The 24315-nt window shown below is 42.0% G+C and overlaps 1 protein-coding gene across 1 annotated transcript in view; it reads right to left on the bottom strand.

Annotated features, from left to right (window-relative positions):
* The window catches only part of thsd7ba (thrombospondin, type I, domain containing 7Ba), a 480459-nt gene that overhangs the window by 89854 nt on the left and 366290 nt on the right, over nt 1-24315 (bottom strand). Inside the window, exons 16-19 of the mRNA XM_060930603.1 lie at nt 12214-12219; nt 7047-7180; nt 5775-5931; nt 2490-2631 (exon numbers count right to left, since the gene is read on the bottom strand). Of these exons, the coding sequence (XP_060786586.1) occupies nt 2490-2631; nt 5775-5931; nt 7047-7180; nt 12214-12219 (439 nt within the window). The remainder of the gene's footprint in view (nt 1-2489; nt 2632-5774; nt 5932-7046; nt 7181-12213; nt 12220-24315) is intronic.

Consider the following 24315-nt stretch of genomic DNA (forward strand, 5'->3'; position numbering starts at 1 on the left):
TTGCTAGCTTTAAATAGCCTGCTTGGGTTTTTTTGAAGACTTTGTACTTGCGCATTACAATGTGTGCTCAGTCACCCGTACGGTAAGCTGGACCCCCAAGATGGCCGCCACTAGGGAATCCCCGACTCTGTGACATCATGTGAAAACTATCTATAGTCAGCGAGATCACAAAGGACCCCAGGGTAACTTCTAAGCAACTGAAGGCCTCTCTCACATTGACTAATGTTAATGTTCATGAGTCCACCATCAGGAGAACACTGAACAACAATGGTGTGCATGGCAGAGTTGCAAGGAGAAAGCCACTGCTCTCCAAAAAGAACATTGCTGCTCTTCTGCAGTTTGCTAAAGATCACATGGACCGGCCAGAAGGCTATTGTAAAAATGTTTTGTGGATGGATGAGACCATAATAGAACTTTTTGGTTTAAATGAGAAGCATTATGTTTGGAGAAAGGAAAACACTGCATTCCAGCATAAGAACCTTATCCCATCTGTGAAACATGGTGGTGGTAGTATCATAGTTTGGGCCTGTTTTGCTGCATCTGGGCCAGGACGGCTTGGCATCATTGATGGAACAATGAATTCTGAATTATACAAGTGAATTCTAAAAGAAAATGTCAGGACATCTGTCCATGAACTGAATCTCAAGAGAAGGTGGGTCATGCAGCAAGACAACGACCCTGAGCACACAACTCGTTCTACCAAAGAATGGTTAAAGAAGCATAAAGTTGATGTTTTGGAATGGCCAAGTCAAAGTCCTGACCTTAATCCAATGGAAATGTTGTGGAAGGACCTGAAGCGAGCAGTTCATGTGAGGAAACCCACCAACATCCCAGAGTTGAAGCTGTTCTGTACGGCGGAATGGGCTAAAATTCCTCCAAGCCGGTGTGCAGGACTGATCAACAGTTACCGCAAACGTTTAGTTGCAGTTATTGCTGCACAAGGGGGTCACACCAGATACTGAAAGCAAAGGTTCACATACTTTTGCCACTCACAGATATGTAATATTGGATCATTTTCCTCAATAAATAAATGACCAAGTATAATATTTTTGTCTCATTTGTTTAACTGGGTTCTCTTTATCTACTTTTAGGACTTGTGTGAAAATCTGATGATGTTTTAGGTCATATTTATGCAGAAATATAGAAACTTCTAAAGGGTTCACAAACTTTCAAGCACCACTGTAAATTACACAGGGAATAATAATAATAATAATAATAATAATAATAATAATAATAATAATAATAATGACTGCACTAGCATTGGCCTTCTTTAACACTACACCGGCTGGAAGGTAACTGGACTGCAGCGCTAACAGCACCGAGTCACGGGGAAGCTAGTGCTGGTCTTTGAGAATGCTGATATGAAGAGTGTGTACATATTAATAATAATAATATTCCTCGACTCATTCAGTATCATGCTCGCTGAATGGAATATATCTGATATACCACGAAAAAAGCCAGCCAATATTATTTAACCCTTTGGTGACTGACCCCTTGAAAATGGTTCCTCCAGGAACCATGACATTTCAGTTGTCAAGACAACGGAAAAACTAAAATACAAATACAAAAGCATTTTGTTTTGTGCACAAGAGCATTGTGACGTATCTTTCTGTTTTTGTATTTTAGTTTTTCCGTTGTCTTGACAACTGAAACGTCATCGTTCCTGGAGGAACCATTTTCAAGGGGTCAGTCACCAAAGGGTTAAATATTTTACCTGTAACAAATAAGAACACATATGGTGACTACTAAAGGCCAGTTCACTTCCAAAGCTTTTAATCATGCACAAGCTTCTATTTCAGTGATGCGGTGTTTAAATCTACACCACCTGTGAGGTGAACTGTACAAATTCTGCACTCTGTCCTGCTGCATTTTCATGTGCCCTTAAGTGAAGCATAAACTCTGTAGAAATCCATTAAAAAATAACATCACTTTATTAAAAAACACATTACTTGCATAATGCTCAGTAGTATCAACACTATTAGGATATCAGATAAGAGGCATTCTCATTTAGCTTTTCTTTTTCAACAGATCACACTATCATGCTCGCTCTTACTGCCTTCATTTTGTTGCTTTACATTTATTCTCTTTCACTCGAAAGATGACGGCAAAATCAATGAGACATCCAGCAGCTCTGCATTCTCCTACATAATACAGACATAAAACTGCAAACGTTTGAGTGTGAAAGTGTTTCGGAAGTGGTGTGAAGCCGATGTGTACTGTAGATTAAGCTATTAGGAGCAAAGCTGGGGCAGGGGGCGTGATCGGGCGTCGGCTGTGGGGTGGTGAGGAGTGAGGTAGAACTGACAGGCAATGCATGATGAGTTGCACCTGTGCTTGATTACTGGAAATTTACTCATGTATGTCTTTTTCTCTTCATTCAAAAGTATTACAATAACTATTTGACATTGCAGAATCACAAATGCTTCTGTTCTTTATTATTATTTATATTTTATGATAATAAGCTTTGTGTTGAAGAGGGCTTGCTTTACCAGAGATGTTGTACCGGTAGGTGAAACAGTTGGTGTTAAGGGCGCACGGCTCCGTCTCATTTCTCTCGGGACAGGTGGTGTGGGCGGTGGGGGGGCGGAGCATCTGTCTTGTCCTCGTCCTCACAGAGTTCACATCACATGACTGCACAAACAGCATTCATCAACGTGTCACTATTGTGAAAAATGTCCATTAGAGGTGAAAAACAACTCAAAAAGAGTCATTCTGAATTAGCTAGCAGCAGTAAAACTGTTTTGATAATCAGTTAGGATTCAAGTTTGTTAGCATAAATGCTTGCTTCAATAATAGTTGATGGAGATGGTTTAGAAGTTGCTCAGAAGATATCACTGAAGCACCTATAGCAGAAGAACAAACCCCACCCCACCACACCACACCACACCACACCCCCCAACTGGACCAGTCAATCAGCACTGACACCACAACGGCCAATCCAGACTTCAGTGACAGGAAACTGAAAAGCTCAGTCCCACCCATTCCTTATCAAAAGCAACTCAGAAGCAGTATGTAGTTTAATCAGACAAGACAATGTTTTGATATTGTATATAATAAACCAAAATACATCTCGGCTCTGTCTTAGCTATTCATACCAGACTATGTTTATTCTGAGGATTTCTGAAGGTTCTTTACCTCTATTTGAATATTTCACATTATCTCTGACGATGAAGTGTAATCAGAGAACCATTCTTTCTTTATTTCCCCAGCAGCTATTCTCAAATCCGAGACAAACCCGAAATTCAAATGAATCTCCAGCAGCGACGAAGCATTTGTAATTCTAATTAGCATTGTGCTCTGAGAAAGTTGCATGCGGTGAGGACAAAATGCAAATGGATGGTGATGAGACACAAACAGAGGACGAGCTTCACTATGTCCCAGCTGCTCAGTGTCAATCCACAGTAAAGTGTCAGTGTGTTTGCAAAAGGCTAATTAGTGGTTATTCTATGTAAAAACACTACTTCTATGCATGAAAAAAAAACCTACAATCTGGTGTGGATAAATAATACAGAGCAGAGACGCCTGATTGTTCACAATGTAACTGCTGAATTTTATAGAAACAGTAAAAATTCCTCCATCCCAGACTTTAGACTCTATCTCCAATGAGAAAAAAAGAACGAAAGAAAAAGAGAGAATTTTGACTTTGAATCTAGATCCCAACCTATCACCCGTTGGTACTGCCTCCACTGTCCCCAGGCCATTCTCATAGGTTACCACATGGCTCTATGGGTCATGTCTCTGTCCCTACTGCACTCCTGGTGGTTCCCATTGATCAAGTTTCCATTGCCACTCCATTCCCATAGATCCTGTCTCCATCCCCAAGTGACCCTGTCCTCATGCCATTCCTGTAAGTTTCCTCAGGTCTGGTATCTATTCCTACCCACAGGTCATCACTTTTTTTTTTTTAGCTCATGTCTCCATCCCCACCCCGTTCCTGTTGCTTTCTCTCGGTCTTGTCTTTGACCCCACCAAATGCCTGTGGGACTTGTCTCTGTCCCCATGTGTCTCTCTCCCTACCTCATTCCCACTGGTCCTGTCTCTCTCCCTACCTCATTCCCACCGGTCCTGTCTCTCTCCCTACCTCATTCCCACCGGTCCTGTCTCTCTTCCTACCTCATTCCCACCGGTCCTGTCTCTCTCCCTACCTCATTCCCACTGGTCCTGTCTCTCTCCTTACCTCATTCCCACTGGTCCTGTTTCTATCCCTACCTCATTCCCACTGGTCCTGTTTCTCTCCCTACCTCATTCCCACTGGTCCTGTTTCTATCCCTACCTCATTCCCACTGGTCCTGTCTCTCTCCCTACCTCATTCCCACTGGTCCTGTCTCTCTCCTTACCTCATTCCCACTGGTCCTGTTTCTATCCCTACCTCATTCCCACTGGTCCTGTTTCTCTCCCTACCTCATTCCCACTGGTCCTGTTTCTCTCCCTACCTCATTCCCACTGGTCCTGTTTCTATCCCTACCTCATTCCCAATGGTCTTATCTCTGTTCCATATCTTTCTCACTGATCCTATCTCAGTGGCTGATGAGAGACCTGAAATCCCCAGTGAGCTGAGAAAGAAATACTGGGGCTGCAGAGCCAGGAGGAGACAGTGGTTAAGGAAGAGGAGATATCAACTGTATCTTCTCTCAATCATTATGGGGAAAGTAAGGTCATTGGTGAACAGGAGGGATGAGTTAACATCACTTACAAAGAGCAAGAGTGTGCTTCATGGGGACATGGCTGCATGACAACGTAACAGAGTCCGGATTATGAGTTTAGCTGAATTCCGGTTGGTGCGGGTGGACAGGAGTTGCAGTGAGAGTGGGAAGAAGATAGGAAGGTGAGTTGCTATGTATGTGAATATCAGATGGTACCACCTTAAACATTATAGTGAAAAAATACTTCTAACGGTTCAATACTCGGACATAAGGCTCTCACAGTAAAGTTCTGGCCATATTACTTGCCCAGATAGTTTTCCCAGGCATTAAGCAGACACTCTTATCCAGACCAACATACAACATACCCAGAACAGCCTGGGGAGCAGTTAGGAGTTCCATGCCCTGCTCAAGGGCACTTCAGCCATTCCTGCTGGTCTAGCCCTTGCAGAAAAAACACATGAATTTCCCATGTATTTCCCATGTTACCACATGTGTTACCATGTACAGCACATGTGTAAAACATGTTACCACATGTGTAAAACATTCCCACATGTGATTCACATAAAATTGGGCCAAAACCACATGGTTCCCATTTTCCACATGTGAGAAATCACATATGAAGTTCATGTGGCTTTTCTGTAACAGAGGGAATTGAACCAGCAACCTTTTGGTCCCAAAGCTGCTTCTCTAACCTTTACGCCATGGCTTCCCTCTTCCCAGGCCCTATAATATAATTGCTGCTTACGTTCCTTCCATGACTAATGTGTTGCAGGCTGCTGACATCATCTCTGTAACCCAAATGCCTTCGTAGTGATCTCTGGGAATTTTAAATATGTCACCTTGACAAAAACCCTGCCCACTTTAAATATATATATATATAAAGCTTGTGGACTGCAAAACTAGGGAAAATAAAACACCGGCCTTGCTGTATGCTAATGTTTATTTCATAGATCATGCCTCCATCCCCACCTCGGTCCCATAGCTTTTGGCTTTTTTCCCACTCCATTCCTCCATCCCTGCAGGCCCTGTCTTCATTCCCAACCCAGCCCTGAAAGTCCTGTTTCTATCCCCATCTCATCTCCATATCTCATCTCCATTGTCATGGTGACCTGAGAGGTCCTGGGTTGTTACCATGGGACACGAACTCCAGTGACTCCAGGGTGACATTACACAGTCATCAGGACACGGCAGTGTGCAGGTACGAGCCTGAGCAGGAACATCGTCCTGATCACACAGGGAGTCATTGACACTGCGACTCCCATTAACACCATCACCACGCACTACACACCTACAGAGAGAGAGAGAGAGACGGGGGTGTATTTCAATTTCTCTTTTATCCTTATTGTCCAAGTCAGCACTAAATGAAGAGAGGAAAAGAAGAAACAGACAGAATCAAACCTATTGAGGAGAAAATTGCAGTTGTGTGTGTGTGTGTGTGTGTGTGGCAAAGTTCCAGTTGTGTGTGTTCATTTTTCACCGATTTCCTGTTTGACACATTTGCAATATTGCACGGTGCTGTAACAGATTCCCTTACAGTAACAATAACATATTCATCTGTGTATGTTTACCTCTTTGTCTGATTATTCCTCAGGTTTATTCTTTCCTGTTTTGTCTGTCTGCCTGTCTGTCTGTCTGTCTGTCTGTGTATCTTTCTCTGTGTTTCACTGATAGAGAGAGGTTCATGTGAGCCTCCTGAAACCTAAATGTTGGAATAGTCATACTGTAAAGGCAGACAGACAGAAGGACAGGAAGACACTCGTTCACACAGACAGAGATACAAACAGACAGAAATGCAGACACACAGACAGACACAAAGAGAGGCAGAGTTATACTACAGACAGACAGACAGACAGACAGACAGACAGACAGAAAGGCAGAGATATACTACGGACAGACATGAGATGCAGAGATATACTACGGACAGACACGAGATGCAGAGATATACTACAAACAGACAGACAGACATCATATACAAACAGACAGATGGATATCCAGACAAACCAACCGACGACTGATATTTACAGATATTTACAAATATTTAAACGCACCAGGTGAAAGACGCTGAGACGTGATTTAGCTAACTCCTAGCTACCAAAACGGTTTTTATTGTTCCTGTTTTGGCATTGACTGTGTGTTGCCATAGAAACGGCTCAGAGAGATGAATCACTCTGAGACGTTATGTTTAATTACTGTAATTCTGTCATGGCACGAAGACGTTTTAACTGTAATTACAGAGAACGTGATGGCATGACTTGGTGTGATAATGCTGTGTGTGTGTGTGTGTGTGTGTGTGTGTGTGTGTGTGTGTGTGTGTGTAAAAGCTTGGGTAATGTATGCGAGTGTAACTCTGAACTCTGAGTACATGTATATTCATGCGGTGTGTGTGTGTGTGTGTGTGTGTACCGGATCTTGCGGCTCTGCACTCCCTCTCCACATGTGCTCCCTTCATCCACGGTGTTGATGGAGCAGAAGGACCACGGCTCGGTGACCCACTGATACACTGCACACTCACCCCGACACGGCACGACCTCAGACACCTACACACACACACACACACACACACATATTAAACCAGGATATGTAACTATTTTTATATCAGATTTTATCCTCTATATTATTATATAGGGCGGCACGGTGGTGTAGTGGTTAGCGCTGTCGCCTCACAGCAAGAAGGTCCTGGGTTCGAGCCCCGGGGCCGGCGAGGGCCTTTCTGTGTGGAGTTTGCATGTTCTCCCCGTGTCCGCGTGGGTTTCCTCCGGGTGCTCCGGTTTCCCCCACAGTCCAAAGACATGCAGGTTAGGTTAACTGGTGACTCTAAATTGAGCGTAGGTGTGAATGTGAGTGTGAATGGTTGTCTGTGTCTATGTGTCAGCCCTGTGATGACCTGGCGACTTGTCCAGGGTGTACCCCGCCTTTCACCCGTAGTCAGCTGGGATAGGATCCAGCTTGCCTGCGACCCTGTAGAAGGATAAAGCGGCTAGAGATAATGAGATGAGATATTATTATATAATAGATAAACATAAATCTGCAGAAATACAATGTTAATGAAGTGGGCGTGGCTAACAGTAAAGGTGAGGGAGGAATGAATTTTCACCACAGGACCCATACCGTATCTCCATCTGTCCTCAATCTGTTCATCATTCTTTACTTCTCCACTGAGATGAAAGAGTGATACACAAAAGAAGTGAAAGTGACTCATCCCTCTTTCTCCATTCTGTTCTACTTTTTTCGCATCTCGTCTCATTTCTCTTTCACTGCCTTCACTCCCCTCTTTCTTTTCCTCTTTATTCTCATTTCTCTTGTTGTTTAATGTATTTTCCTCTCTCACTCTTTCCATCTTTTCTGTCTTCATTTTCTTCTGTTTCCATCTCTCTCTCTCTCTGTTCTTGTTTTTTCTCTCTCCGTGTTCTTTTGTTTTGTTCTCTCTCTGTTCTTCTGTTTTGCGTTCTCTCTCTCTGTTCTTCTGTTTTGCGTTCTCTCTCTCTGTTCTTCTGTTTTGTGTTTTGTTCTCTCTCTCTCTTCTGTTTTGTTCTCTCTCTGTTCTTCTGTTTTGTTCTCTCTCTCTCTGTTCTGTTTTGTTCTCTCTCTCTGTTTTTCTGTTTTGTTCTCTCTCTCTCTGTTTTTCTGTTTTGTTCTCTCTCTCTCTGTTTTTCTGTTTTGTTCTCTCTCTCTCTCTCTCTCTCTCTCTCTCTCTCTCTGTTTTTCTGTTTTGTTCTCTCTCTCTGTTTTGTTCTCTCTCTCTCTCTGGTTTTCTGTTTTGTTCTCTCTCTCTCTGTTCTGTTTTGTTCTCTCTCTCTCTGTTTTTCTGTTTTGTTCTCTCTCTCTCTCTGTTTTTCTGTTTTGTTCTCTCTCTGTTTTTCTGTTTTGTTCTCTCTCTCTCTCTCTGTTTTTCTGTTTTGTTCTCTCTCTCTCTCTCTCTGTTTTTCTGTTTTGTTCTCTCTCTGTTCTGTTTTGTTCTCTCTCTCTGTTTTTCTGTTTTGTTCTCTCTCGATGTTCTTCTGTTTCTCTCTCTCTCTCTGTTCTGTTTTGTGTTTTGTTCTCTCTCTGTTCTTCTATTTTGTTCTCTCTCTGTTCTGTTTTGTTCTCTCTGTTTTTCTGTTTTTTTCTCTCTCTCTGTTCTGTTCTCTCTCTGTTCTTCTGTTTTGTTCTCTCTCTGTTCTGTTTTGTTCTCTCTCTCTCTCTGTTCTGTTTTGTTCTCTCTCTCTCTCTCTCTCTGTTCTTCTGTTTTGTTCTCTCTCTTTCTCTCTCTCTCCCCGTGAACATTTCGGGGTCCTAATAATCTTTTAAAGAGGATGTGTAAGAGATGAGTGTGTGATGAGCGAACGAGTGGAAGCGAGTGTTTAACACAGTAACGATTCTGTTGAGGCTGATTTAAACACAGTGATCACATGCTGCGTTAAAGAAACACTCGTCTCCATGAGCACAGAAGAACGACAGAATAAATAAATGAGCAGCAGACAGAGGAAGACGAGTTCTCTCCATCACTCAGCTTTAAATAAGGCATCTCTGCTCTCTTTCTCTCCATCCCTCAATCCTTCTAATCTTCTGTGTCCCTTCGTCATTTCCCTTCGTCTGTCTCCCACTTTGCTTTCTCCTTCTCTCACTCCATCTCCTTTTCCATTGTATCCATTCATCTTTCCTCCCGTTTTGTTCTGTCCCTCTTGCTCGCACCTTCTTTTATGAACCTGATCTTTTCTTTCTCCTTATCATTTTTTTCTCTCCTTTCCCATTTCACTTCATTCCTCTATCTACTAGTATTTTCCATTATCTAATCATCCTTTTAACTTTGTCTATCCCTCTGTCTCTCTTTGCCTCATCCGTCTTTCTTCATCTCTCTTTCTCTCTACTTCTTTCCCCTGTCTTTTCTTCTTTTTGTCGCACTTCCTGTTTTTGCTTCACCTCAATCTTTTCTTTCTCTCCATCACTACTTTCAGTTCTCACTTCATCTCCCTCTATCCCATCCAGCTCTCTTTCCTTTTGTTATTCTCGTCACATCTCTTTTCTGTCTTTCCACCTTACCCAGTCATCTTTCTCTCTGTTGCTCTATCTATTCATTCTTGTCTTTTTTCCTTCCTCTAGTGTTTCATTTTTTCCCTTTCTTACTAGATCACAAGCTTAATCTAACCCTTTCCCTTCTTCCATTCATTCCATCTCCTTCTCTCACTCTTTCTTTCCCCTTCTTTCCTCCCAATAGTCTTCCATTTCTGTCTCTCTCTCGTTTCTCTCTCATCTCTCCTACACTTTCTACATCTTTTCTGCCATCTCACTCTTCTTCCCTTCACTCGTCCCTCCCATCCGTTCATTTCTCTTCTTACATCTCTACATCTTTGTCCATCCAACACTCTTTATTTCTGATTTCTTTATTTCTAACCCTTCTTTCACTTATTCATTTCCTCTTAGATCAAGAAGGGTGGAGCATAAATCTTATTGGCCGATCACATGATCATGTGACATCACTAGCTTTTCTTCATATTTATGTGTTGATTAGCTTGAAATCACAGATGTAATCACAATGTAATACAACCCCGATTCCAAAAAAGTTGGGACAAAGTACAAATTATAAATTAAAACGGAATGCAATGATGTGGAAGTTTCAAAATTCCATATTTTATTCAGAATAGAACATAGATGACATATCAAATGTTTAAACTGAGAAAATGTATCATTTAAAGAGAAAAATTAGGTGATTTTAAATTTCATGACAACAACACATCTCAAAAAAGTTGGGACAAGGCCATGTTTCCCACTGTGAGACATCCCCTTTTCTCTTTACAACAGTCTGTAAACGTCTGGGGACTGAGGAGACAAGTTGCTCAAGTTTAGGGATAGGAATGTTAACCCATTCTTGTTTAATGTAGGATTCTAGTTGCTCAACTGTCTTAGGTCTTTTTTGTCGTATCTTCCGTTTTATGATGCGCCAAATGTTTTCTATGGGTGAAAGATCTGGACTGCAGGCTGGCCAGTTCAGTACCCGGACCCTTCTTCTACGCAGCCATGATGCTGTAATTGATGCAGTATGTGGTTTGGCATTGTCATGTTGGAAAATGCAAGGTCTTCCCTGAAAGAGACGTCGTCTGGATGGGAGCATATGTTGCTCTAGAACCTGGATATACCTTTCAGCATTGATGGTGTCTTTCCAGATGTGTAAGCTGCCCATGCCACACGCACTAATGCAACCCCATACCATCAGAGATGCAGGCTTCTGAACTGAGCGCTGATAACAACTCGGGTCGTCCTTCTCCTCTTTAGTCCGAATGACACGGCGTCCCTGATTTCCATAAAGAACTTCAAATTTTGATTCGTCTGACCACAGAACAGTTTTCCACTTTGCCACAGTCCATTTTAAATGAGCCTTGGCCCAGAGAAGACGTCTGCGCTTCTGGATCGTGTTTAGATACGGCTTCTTCTTTGAACTATAGAGTTTTAGCTGGCAACGGCGGATGGCACGGTGAATTGTGTTCACAGATAATGTTCTCTGGAAATATTCCTGAGCCCATTTTGTGATTTCCAATACAGAAGCATGCCTGTATGTGATGCAGTGCCGTCTAAGGGCCCGAAGATCACGGGCACCCAGTATGGTTTTCCGGCCTTGACCCTTATGCACAGAGATTCTTCCAGATTCTCTGAATCTTTTGATGATATTATGCACTGTAGATGATGATATGTTCAAACTCTTTGCAATTTTACACTGTCGAACTCCTTTCTGATATTGCTCCACTATTTGTCGGCGCAGAATTAGGGGGATTGGTGATCCTCTTCCCATCTTTACTTCTGAGAGCCGCTGCCACTCCAAGATGCTCTTTTTATACCCAGTCATGTTAATGACCTATTGCCAATTGACCTAATGAGTTGCAATTTGGTCCTCCAGCTGTTCCTTTTTTGTACCTTTAACTTTTCCAGCCTCTTATTGCCCCTGTCCCAACTTTTTTGGAATTGGGGTTGTAGTTAGCAGAATGTTAGCTGTCCATTAGCTGGCTATTTAATTAAACACAAGCTGGCTAGTAGTTTAATTAAATAGCTAACATAATGTTAGCTCGGTTGCTAGCTGCGTGATAAAGTTGGGTTTATGGATCTGAACAGTTTAGCAAATATTGATGAATATCAGCTATTGTGGAATGAAAGCCAGGAGCTGTATGCTAATCACTACCTTCTTCGAAAAAACAAGTTCTTCAAGACTCCTTTGCTAAATGAAATGATATAATTAAGGGTTCTTCGCATCCAAATAAGACAAACACTGCCATAGGGGTCTACATAGAACCTTTAAAGGTTCCTCATAAGGACAACTGAAATAATTAAGTACTCTTCATTTTCCAGGAGCATACGATAAGCTAAAGAAATGAAAAGGAATAATCCTGTTTCAGCTCCGCCGCTTAATGATCCAAGAACACTCATCTTTTATTTCTCTTTCCTTCTCCAGCTATCCATTTGTTCATCTTTTCTCTGTCTGTCCATCAGAACGAGCGTTAGCTCCACTTCTTCAGGCAACAGACCAACCACGTCAACACAGTGATGGAGGGATGGAGAGAATGAAGGAGGAGAGAAGAGCAGAAAGAGAATGAGTGCTACTAACCTGAGCCTTCGTCCACGTCCGTATCAGCAGTGCGATGAGCAGACCGAGGGAAAGAGAGAAACCATAAAGCTGTTAGTTTATCGGCGTTCACGTCGCACTCATGAGTACCCTGAGTACCGTACTTACTGCACTATAAGTCACTCTTTAAGTCCTCTAAATTCAACATACAATTATATCTTTTAAAAAGAATGTTAACAATAATGCAGAAGGCTTTTAATTTCATTTTACGTTGATTTTGACTCTAACAGAGCATTTCAGCTCCCCCTAGTGGAAAGAAGAAAAAGCAGAAGAAAGCACAACTTTATTCATCACACACTTGTGAAATTTCTCTCTGCATTTAACCCATCTGACGCAGTGAACACACACATACTCGAGCAATGAGCACACACACACACACACACACACACCCAGAGCAGTGGGCAGCCATGCTAACAGCACCCGGGGAGCAGTTGGGAGTTCGGTGCCTCGCTCAAGGCCACCTCAGCCCAAGGCCGTCCCATATTAACCTAACCACATGTCTTTGGACTGTGGGGGAAACCGGAGCACCCGGAGGAAACCCACGCAGACACGGGGAGAACATGCAAACTCCACACAGAAAGGCCCTCACCGGCCACGGGGCTCGAACCCGGACCGTCTTGCTGTGAGGCGATCATGCTAACCACTACACCACTGTGCCGCCCACTAGTGGTGTAGTGTAGTTTAGTGTTTGTCCTGTCACGTTGCACAAAAAAGCTTTTGTGTCACAGGATTACAAAGTTTGTTTTCCTTGAAGACAGGAACAGACATGAACACAGAGAACCAATCAGATCGGAACCTTTAAGATACAATAAAATGTATAAGCAGACACTCTGTAGTCTGTGGGCGGAGCTTGTGAGACTGAAGCTCATCTGTCCAGTCGCTGCTGTTACAATAATACAATTTCTGCTAGCAGGAAATCTGTGATTAATAGTGTTATTTAGTATAATACGCAGGTGATTATAGAAAATTGCGTGCGCTGATTGGTCGAGAAATTCAGACGATTTCTCGATAATCACCTCGAGCGACTTGGCAAAATGGCGCCCAGTCGCTTCGTCACCGTAAGGGAGGAAAAAAAAACAAATGTTGAAAGAAAATGCAGTTTCTTAAAGCACTAAAGATGCTCTGAAGTTTGGTCTAAAACTATTCAAAGGGAAGGTGGAACTATGAATTATTTTATCGATTTCAAAACAAAGTATTTTATGTGACTCAGTGTTGATAAACGACTCAAGTCTGCGCCGCACCGTTATTACATTTACATACTGCTTTTAAAGTTTGAAATAAATTATTTTTAATACGATTGTTTTAAAATAATCACCTGTGGATTTATATGAGGGCGGCACGGTGGTGTAGTGGTTAGCGCTGTCGCCTCACAGCAAGAAGGTCCGGGTTCGAGCCCCGGGGCCGGCGAGGGCCTTTCTGTGCGGAGTTTGCATGTTCTCCCCGTGTCCGCGTGGGTTTCCTCCGGGTGCTCCGGTTTCCCCCACAGTCCAAAGACATGCAGGTTAGGTTAACTGGTGACTCTAAATTGAGCGTAGGTGTGAATGTGAGTGTGAATGGTTGTCTGTGTCTATGTGTCAGCCCTGTGATGACCTGGCGACTTGTCCAGGGTGTACCCCGCCTTTCCCCCGTAGTCAGCTGGGATAGGATCCAGCTTGCCTGCGACCCTGTAGAACAGGATAAAGCAGCTACAGATAATGAGATGAGATTTATATGAAAACAGTTGTCCGCTTCAGGCTCAGTGAATATTGGTGAATAATAACCTCGATTTTGACTTAATCACTGTTATTATTCACCAATATTCACTGAGCCTGAAGGGGATAATTGTTAACCTTCATCCTACCAAATGGGGTCCATCTGGACCCCACACCTATATATTTGTTTGCCATTTTAAAAATATGTGACATACTGCCTCACCGTTTTATGAATTTGTCGGAATTTATGTCTTAATTAAAACACTAAAGCACCGGAAGATCAGCTTTTTGCATTGTGAAGGTATAACTAATGTGTTACTGGGGTCCAACCGGACCCCAGAGTAAAATTTATCTGTCTTTCATTTTATAATTGAATAGCACACTGAAAGTTAACTTCTTTTTGGTTGTTTCAGATTCATAATGGCTAACAGACAAAGACAAGCTAGATACACAGCAGCAGAGGCCTTAAGGCAGATTCTGAACACAAACAATGACTCTGAGGACAGTGAATTTAGTGACTTATCGGGATCCGAGGCAGATCACATCTCTGAAGCCTCAGATCTAAGTGACACTGAAGTAGTAGTTCAGCAGCAAGTACATACAGATAAAAACAGACCCATTGATCAAAATCCAGAAGAAATAGGGAACCATGGTGCTGCAGCTGCTCCAAACAGAGGCCCTGGAAGAGGCCGAGGGTGTGGTAGAGGCCGCGGTAGAGGCCGTGGCTGTGGTAGAGGGCAAGGGCGAGGTAGGGGACAAGCCCAGCCACAAGGGGATGCTGAAGGGGAACATCCAGGTGATGAACCTGCTCAAGTTGCTCATCCATTGGATCAAGACTAACAGAATAACCAGCAAGGTGTGCTACAAGGAAGAAATGGGACTGTATGGCAACAGGCACCTCCTCCAGGTGGACGTCGACAGGCTCAAGACTTCATTAGGAACCGACCTGGTGCCACTAATGAAGCTGAATGTGCAAGTATTGAAGAGGTCTTTCTTTTGTATATGACACCTGAGATGATTGATATTGTACTGTAGTTCGTGAGACAAACAGGTATGCCAGATTTTGTTCTTCAATAAAGTTATGTCTGTTTGCTGCATTGAATTGGTTCTTACTGCATTGATTTCAAGGTATTCCCTCCTGGGGTCCATACGGACCCCGCCTGGTAGTTTGTGTATGTAAAATTGGCTGGTAGGATGAAGGTTAAATAACCACCAAGTCGACAACAGTGTTAATTCACCTCAGCAAACTACAATAGCTGATAATAATAATTTCAATTTATATAGCACCTTTCTCACAACCAAGGTCGTTTTACAATTACAAAAAAATCCCCAAGGCAATCAGAGATAGCAGACCTCGCCCACCATGGCGTAACGATAACTTCCTCTTGGCTAGAAGGGGGTCATTCAGATTATATTCATGCACTATTTTCTTATTTGCTTCTTCCATTACTCCAATTGAATATCATTTTTATAGGGTTACGATACATTGCTTTATCAATTTTCAAGGGCATCATTAAAGACAGGCTGTGCGGCGCTAGTATTATTAAACAGATCATTACAAATCCTGGTTCGTTCTTTTCTCATAAAGCATAATTGCTCAGAAAAAAAAAAATATATATATATATATATATATGTGTGTGTGTGTGTGTGTGTGAAAGTACTCTTTTTTTCTTTCTCTTCTTTTTTCTTCGCGCCACAACATAATTAATTGAATGGGTTCCTATGATCATGGTACATCAGTCCAACAAAGTTCATGTCAATCCATCCAGTCGTTGCTGAGTTCTGAGTGAAAATCTGGGGTGGGACAAACACACACACACACACACACACACACACACACACACACACACACACACACACACACACACACACAGGGTGATCACAATACCTCGCCGTCCCACCAGGTGGCAAGGTAACAAGTCCACCAAAAGATCAGGATGTAATTCCAATGGCGTAGCTACCCACAGTTCCACCAAAAAGTGCATGGAGGTAAGTCTCACCACCGCGGCGCCACCGCGGCACATCACTCAGAACACCGTGCCACGGATCCACAAAGCAAGCACAGAGCACTGGACAACCCTGATGTTAAAAAGCAACGAGTTCACTGCAGTCCATAGCGAGGAGCACAGGCATCACACATGGCGGACCAAGGCCTGAAAGGAACCGACACCCAAAACTGGGTCCGGAGCTACACCACAACCGGCGGACAAAACATTCAAACAAAAAACAAACTATACAAACACAAAAAGAAAAACAAAGGGGGAGAAACATAAAATAAAAAGCTCTGGTGAGAAGCGGCAGCCAAAATGTGCACAGTGTACTCTCAATGGAAAACAGAAATTTTTAAACAGTTATTCGACGAAATTGAGTCGTGCATGAGCTGATAGCTGACGAGGCGCGTAGCACCAAGTTGTCTATAAGCCATGTATGACAAGATTGAGTGGAATAACTGTTTTATTCGAGCCACATTCACTGGATTTTGAGAAACAGAGCATTTTATTTTTGTTTTTTTGCAAATTTGATAAATACAAACTTTTTATAAAACGTCCGACAAAATAATTTCCGCTTAGAATGTAAACAAACTGGCGAAATGACAGGAGCAATTTGTGGAAAATGGCATAATAATAACAATAAGTTTATTAATACTGTGGGCGGCACGGTGGTGTAGTGGTTAGCACTGTCGCCTCACAGCAAGAAGGTCCGGGTTCGAGCCCCGGGGCCGGCGAGGGCCTTTCTGTGTGGAGTTTGCATGTTCTCCCCGTGTCCGTGTGGGTTTCCTCCGGGTGCTCCGGTTTCCCCCACAGTCCAAAGACATGCAGGTTAGGTTGACATGGGGTGGCCTTGGGCTGAGGTGCCCTTGAGCAAGGGACCGAACCCCTGGCTGCTCCCCGGGCGCTCTGGTGTGGCTGCTCTGGGTGTGTGTTCACTGCTTCAGATGAGTTAAATGCAGAGGATGAATTTCACTGTGCTTGGCATGTGACAAATAATAAAGGTTTCTTCTTATGAATTTTTTTTAAAAAATATACGTTCTTACCATCAAATATTTTCATTCCATATTTTGTTGCTTTTTTAAATATTTTGTGGTTTTGTTTTGGAGTAGAGTTTTTATTTTGTCCTCGGTTGATTCAGCAACACGCTCCGCTATTTTGTTTTTCTCTACTCACAGTATATGAGCTGATATCCTCGTAGTAGAGAAGCCAATCAGAGCGCACAATTGCTCATATCCAGTGAATGGGGATAGAATAAAACCTGTTATAACCTCATTCACAAGTCCAAGTTTACTACGTACCGGTAGATGTTAAAAAAAGAAGAAGCAGACGCTTACACACGTCTGCTAATGGTTTGTTAAGAAATTAAACACATTATGGTAATTTAGTTATTTCAGGACTGTTCCAGCGACAATACATGATTCAAGTATAATGAATATAATGATTCCATTAAAGTCTGTATAAAGTGACATGATGGTCAGTGAGTAAGATTCCCAGGATGGATGAGGGAACATTGAGTAATTAATGAAATTAGACAATTAATTTAGTTATTATTAAAATGTTAAATGATGTGAGATGTGCTTTATGTGCTTTTTTTGATGTTTAAAAAGCTTATTATTAAGCATGGTTTTAATTCATAAATAGTTACTGAATTTGTTTAAATTATTTACGGAGGGCAGTTGGGGTGATAACACACAGAGAGGAAGTGCTTCTGGAGTGTTACTGTTGGAGGGACCAGACATGGTGTTCAATAAAAAATCATCTCTCTCAATTTTACATCAATTATTCATGAATATAAACGAATGAAATAAAATGTCATATTGGTGTTTGATCAGTTTTTGGTTGTTCACTCAGATGTGCACTCTTGCTGAATAGATGCCATTTTTAATTCATTTTTAATCTTATATAATGTAAACTGGACTAATAATATTGGTGTATTAAAAGCTAGACGGCCTTTTGATTTCATAAAATCGGTGAAATTTAGTTCCGTCTGAAATGTGGTGATTGTGATATCTGTTTATTTCTGTAATATCTCACAAAATATCAGGCCATTCTGTGGCTGGGAAGTTATTTAATTTGAGGGGATTAAAGCAAATAATGTGCATGAAATCGCTCGCTTGGCGCAGTCAAGCAGACAGAGGAAGTCCGTGTGCGCATGCGCAGGTTTACCTTCTTCTTCTTCTTTTGGGTTTTACAGCAGCTGGCATCCACAGTGTTGCATTACTGCCATCTACAGGTTTCCCTTTGAGCGTGCACTGACAGTTCCATCATTCTGTCGCTAAACGAACAGCTGATCACACCGAGGTGCTCGCTGAGCGCCCATATTTATTAGTTTGGACCTGCGTTTCCTTTCCTTCGTATATAACATAACGTCTTTTCTTCTCGCTTTCTTTCCATTACTGTAGTCGGTCTTTCACATTTCTTTCACACACTCACATCCTCCATTTTTCTCTCCTGTTTCAAATTTGTATCCCACAATGCCTTGCGTGAACGGGGAAAGCCCACCACGGGATGCATGACGTAGGATCTTGAATTGGGTCATGGTGAAGCAGGAAAAAATAGCAGAGAATTTAGAGCCACATGGAGATAAATTCATTAATTGTTCTGTTTAAAAAAAAACTAATAAAATTGGAAGTCTGTGATTCGAATTCAGTAGCTTTCAGTCACTAAACAAAAATAATTAGGTGTTGGGAAAATTCTTTTTATGACCTACAGCTGAAAAATCTGAAAGGCAGTACAGCTTTAATACTATAATAATAAGTGGAAGATGCTGTAGAAAGGACAAATTAGTGATAAACACAAGGACTCATGGAACTGCAAAAACCTGCACAGGTCAACAAAAACCCAGTAATAATAAATCATGGATAATATGTTGGAAACAATGGTATGATTTTTGTAGTTGTGTCTGTTTTGTGTTAGTGTATAATGGTGTAATTTAGTACCACATACAGTACACACACACACACACACACACACTCCGAGAGAACGTCTTCATCAGCTACACTCTCTATTCACGTTTAGATAAAAGCCCCATTGGGGTTGAATCCTCTCCTGCAGTGGGGTATTGAGACCCCCGCCCCACACACACACACACACACACAGACACACTGAAATGTAAAGCTCTGCGTATCTGATGTTGCTGTGGTGTTTATTTATATTTTTAAATTGTGTTAAATTCTGGCGGCACGGTGGTGTAGTGGTTAGCACTGTCGCCTCACAGCAAGAAGGTCTGGGTTCGAGCCCCGTGGCCGGCGAGGGCCTTTCTGTGCGGAGTTTGCATGTTGTCCACGTGGGTTTCCTCCGGGTGCTCCGGTTTCCCCCACAGTCCAAAGACATGCAGGTTAGGTTAACTGGTGACTCTAAGGCCCTGTCCACACGGCAACGGATTCAGGTGAATCCAATACAATTGTTTATCGTTTCGGCCTGGCGTCCACACGGCACCGGCGTTTTGGGTGCCCCAAAACGCAATCTTTTGAGAACGGGTTCCAGAGTGGAAAGATCTGGCAACGTTGCCGTTGCGAAGTTGTCTGGATGAGTAGAACGGATTTGTTTACGATGACGGCACAACCACATGACTGTCAGTGCTTCACGCCGGGTAGAAGTGTAACGAACTCGAAGCGAGTTGTCAACAAATCCTTTAACTTGGTTCATGAAACGTGCTTACAAAATATTTTCACTGTGAATATTTATTGTGTAATGGTGCAAAGTGAGAGAGAGAGAGTAGCCCTTAGGGCAGAGTCAATCCCGCCAGCAAAAATAGGGAAAAAAAGGAGCGATCTCACCTCTTCAGATGTTGGTTTAAGTCCTACAATACATTCCTCAAAAAGGGCGTAGAACAACAAATTAATCCATCAACGTGTAGCATTCAATTTATTCCGGACCATTAAAGACGCCGCCTTCCGCGTAGAATCATACGTCATCCTCGCCGCCATATTGGATAGGTCAAAGCGGAGAATAAAGATGCCTCATTCATGTGCTGCGTTTAACTGTACCAACAGGTTTACTGTCCAAACGAGATCACATGGGATTACCTTTCACAGGTGAGACTGGAAAAATACTTTTCATTGTATTTGGTCATTATAATGTAATTTTACGAACAGATTTTTCTGACTTTGTGGCTAATATGAAGTCTCGCGCATAATAGTTTAAGCGCATGCGTCCTTACTTCTTCTATTGTTCTGGTGTCTCCGAAGGGACCGTCTTACAGCGCACCTAGAGGTGTGGCATGTGTATTGCATCATTTTCAGCAAGCGTTGCATTGCCATATGGACCTGATATTTTACTGATCGTTGCCCATGTGGACGCGATATTTTTTTAAATAACATCTCGTTGCCGTTGTCGTGTGGATGTAGCCTCAATTGACCGTAGGTGTGAATGTGAGTGTGAATGGTTGTCTGTGTCTCTGTGTCAGCCCTGTGATGACCTGGCGACTTGTCCAGGGTGTACCCCGCCTTTCGCCCGTAGTCAGCTGGGATAGGATCCAGCTCGCCTGCGACCCTGTAGAACAGGATAAAGCGGCTACAGATAATGAGATGAGATGAGGTGTTAAATTCTTGTTGATTGCTGCAGTAGACCTACTCTGGTCCTGAAGGTCTTTGGAGAGAGAGAGAAAAAAAAAGTGTGATCTGATTTATTAACAGCCTCGAACCGTCTTATACATGAGCTCCATATCACTTCTTATCCGTTTTGTAGATACCTGGAAGTCACTTAAGGAAATAAATCCGTCTTGAGATCTTGTATTAAATTCACAAAAGCCCATTTCCACCAAGTAAAGCTGATTTTTTTTTTTACAATGAATATACAAAGTATTATCAGTGAGAAAGAAATAATACCTTCATTAAACAATCAGAATATTTCTCTAAATGAAATCTGAGGTTGTGTTGTTGGATATTTACTGAATGATCGGACATGTGATACCAGCAGCACTTTAACTGAGACTGAAAAGGTTTTTATTTATATCATTAACATAAAACACGCTACACACTTTTATTCGTATCGTATTTTGAAGCTTTTCTACCCAAATTATTGCATTTATTCAGCAATAATGTTTGTGAAGTCTGAACTTGTGGTGTTTATTGAGAACAATTATCACACAAACAACCTCATTTACATCTCACTTCGTCTGCTGACTTTGTGACGAAACTCACACAATTCATCTTTCACGAGCAGTCTAACGATTAACACGAGCAGTCGACTAACTGAATACCAGTGTTGTAGTCGAGTCACTAAACCTCAAGTCCGAGTCCAGTCTTGAGTCCCCAGTGTTCAAGTCTGAGTCATTCAAGAAAATTTCGAGTTGAGTCCGAGAACAAGACTCTAACCGCACCATGTGACGGTGTCTGTTTAAGCGCCATTAACATTAGTTTGCTCCTGACCATGCCGTATGAACAGGTGAATGTGCTTCTCTTTATCAGGGAGTGTGAAGTATTCTGTCAGAGATGGTTGGGAGACGGATGTAAGTGCAGAAGGTGTGTTTATTAATACAAGTGAAGACGGTTAACAATCCAGAACGGCAGGCAAAATTGTAAAACAGTGAAACAGGCGATAGGTCGAGCGAGGCACAAACAGGCTATCGTAGACTCGGCAGAATCACAGACGAGAAACAGGAAATCAGGGATCAGGAAACCAAACAAGGAAATAAGGCTCAGCAATATATCAGCAACACAACTCAATACTTCGCAAAGTAAGTGCGTTTTCACAGTTTTTATATCGGCGCACTAATTGCGCCTTAATCCTGTGCAGGTGCGAGTCGTTTACGGCGTGTGAGAGTCCACTTGGCACTTGTGCTGTCCGAAGTGCGACCGAGAGTCTATCTGATGCACACGCCAAGGCACGCAGGTGTGACACTCTTACATGAAATTAGTACAACAATTAATGTAGATATAAATATCTTATGCCAAATTATTATGGCATGTTATAAAAAATAAAGAAAAAATCCGAGTCCTGGTCTCCAATTTACAAGTCTGAATGTAGTTAATGCACGAGTCCGAGTTGTCAGTGCTCAAGTCCGAGTCACGAGTCCTTAAAATTAGGGCACAAGTCAGACTCGAGTACTACACGCCTGCTGCATACACAATTTATGAGACTGTGCACTATTTTGGATCTTATTAAATCAGGACCATGTCTACATCCGATTATATGATAGGGCCCATCATGGAAAAAAAAAGACTGGGGGAGGGGTAATATTCTGAGAAAAAACCCCTCAGTATTTAAAAGATTAAAGTCATAAATTTGCAAACAAACAAAGAAAAATAATAGGCCTCTGAAATTCTCTGAGATTAAATTCACAAGTTTACCAGAAAACAACCTCCCCCCAAAAAACCCCAAAACAAACAAAAAAATTAAAATAAAAAACCCCAGAAAGAATAAACCCCCCCCCCCCCCCCCCGATTTATTTATTTATTTACAGAATCGGGTCGCTTCACTTTGCAGGTTTGGATCAACATCGTCACACCACAGACGCCGCGGCTGAGTCGAGAGTTACAGGAAACGAAATCTTTCCTCCTCGATCAACAAGATAAAATAATAAAGCACTCAAAGATTTTCAATTAAATTTCCCAGAATGCACTGCAGTCAGAAAGCATGAGATTGCTGTCTCAGACTATATCCGAGTTTTTCTCATAAACTGATGACTTTAAGCTCAGAAATTCTGATTTTTTTTCTCCAACTTTACATTGTTTTTTCCCCCAGGGATGTTCCTCCCCAGCTCTATAATATTAAACATTATTTTCAAAGTTTGTTTTTTTTTTGTTGTTGTAAAATTACGACTTTAATTTCAAAGAATTCCCAAGTATTTTCTGGGAATATTACCCCTCCCCCAGCTCAGAATAAATAAACACACACACACACACACACACACACACACACACACACACACACACACACACACACACACACAGTGGTGCTTGAAAGTTTGCGAACCCTTTAGAATTTTCTATATTTCTGCATAAATATGACCAAAAACATCATCAGATTTTCACACAAGTCCTAAAAGTACAACCCCGATTCCAAAAAAGTTGGGACAAAGTACAAATTGTAAATTAAAACGGAATGCAATGATGTGGAAGTTTCAAAATACCATATTTTATTCAGAATAGAACATAGATGACATATCAAATGTTTAAACTGAGAAAATGTATCATTTAAAGAGAAAAATTAGGCGATTTTAAATTTCATGACAACAACACATCTCAAAAAAGTTGGGACAAGGCCATGTTTACCACTGTGAGACATCCCCTTTTCTCTTTACAACAGTCTGTAAACGTCTGGGGACTGAGGAGACAAGTTGCTCAAGTTTAGGGAGAGGAATGTTAACCCATTCTTGTCGAATGTAGGATTCTAGTTGCTCAACTGTCTTAGGTCTTTTTTGTCGTATCTTGCGTTTTATGATGCGCTAAATGTTTTCTATGGGTGAAAGATCTGGACTGCAGGCTGGCCAGTTCAGTACCCGGACCCTTCTTCTACTCAGCCATGATGCTGTAATTGATGCAGTATGTGGTTTGGCATTGTCATGTTGGAAAATGCAAGGTCTTCCCTGAAAGAGACGTCGTCTGGATGGGAGCATATGTTGCTCTAGAACCTGGATATACCTTTCAGCATTGATGGTGTCTTTCCAGATGTGTAAGCTGCCCATGCCACACGCACTAATGCAACCCCATACCATCAAAGATGCAGGCTTCTGAACTGAGCGCTGATAACAACTTGGGTCGTCCTTCTCCTCTTTAGTCCGAATGACACGGCGTCCCTGATTTCCATAAAGAGCTTCAAATTTTGATTCGTCTGACCACATAACATTTTTCCACTTTGCCACAGTCCATTTTAAATGAGCCTTGGCCCAGAGAAGATGTCTGCGCTTCTGGATCATGTTTAGATATGGCTTCAGACAGATTCTTCCAGATTCTCTGAATCTTTTGATGATATTATGCACTGTAGATGATGATATGTTCAAACTCTTTGCAATTTTACACTGTCGAACTCCTTTCTGATATTGCTCCACTATTTGTCGGCGCAGAATTAGGGGGATTGGTGATCCTCTTCCCATCTTTACTTCTGAGACCCGCTGCCACTCCAAGATGCTCTTTTTATACCCAATCATGTTAATGACCTATTGCCAATTGACCTAATGAGTTGCAATTTGGTCCTCCAGCTGTTCCTTTTTTGTACCTTTAACTTTTCCAGCCTCTTATTGCCACTGTCCCAACTTTTTTGAGATGTGTTGCTGTCATGAAATTTCAAATGAGCCAATATTTGCCATGAAATTTCACAATGTCTCACTTCCGACATTTGATATGTTGCCTATGTTCTATTGTGAATACAATATCAGTTTTTGAGATTTGTAAATTATTGCATTCCGTTTTTATTTACAATTTGTACTTTGTCCCAACTTATTTGGACTCGGGGTTGTA

The sequence above is a fragment of the Neoarius graeffei genome, chromosome 9, assembly GCF_027579695.1.
Source record: "Neoarius graeffei isolate fNeoGra1 chromosome 9, fNeoGra1.pri, whole genome shotgun sequence".
In the NCBI taxonomy this organism is placed as follows: domain Eukaryota; kingdom Metazoa; phylum Chordata; class Actinopteri; order Siluriformes; family Ariidae; genus Neoarius; species Neoarius graeffei.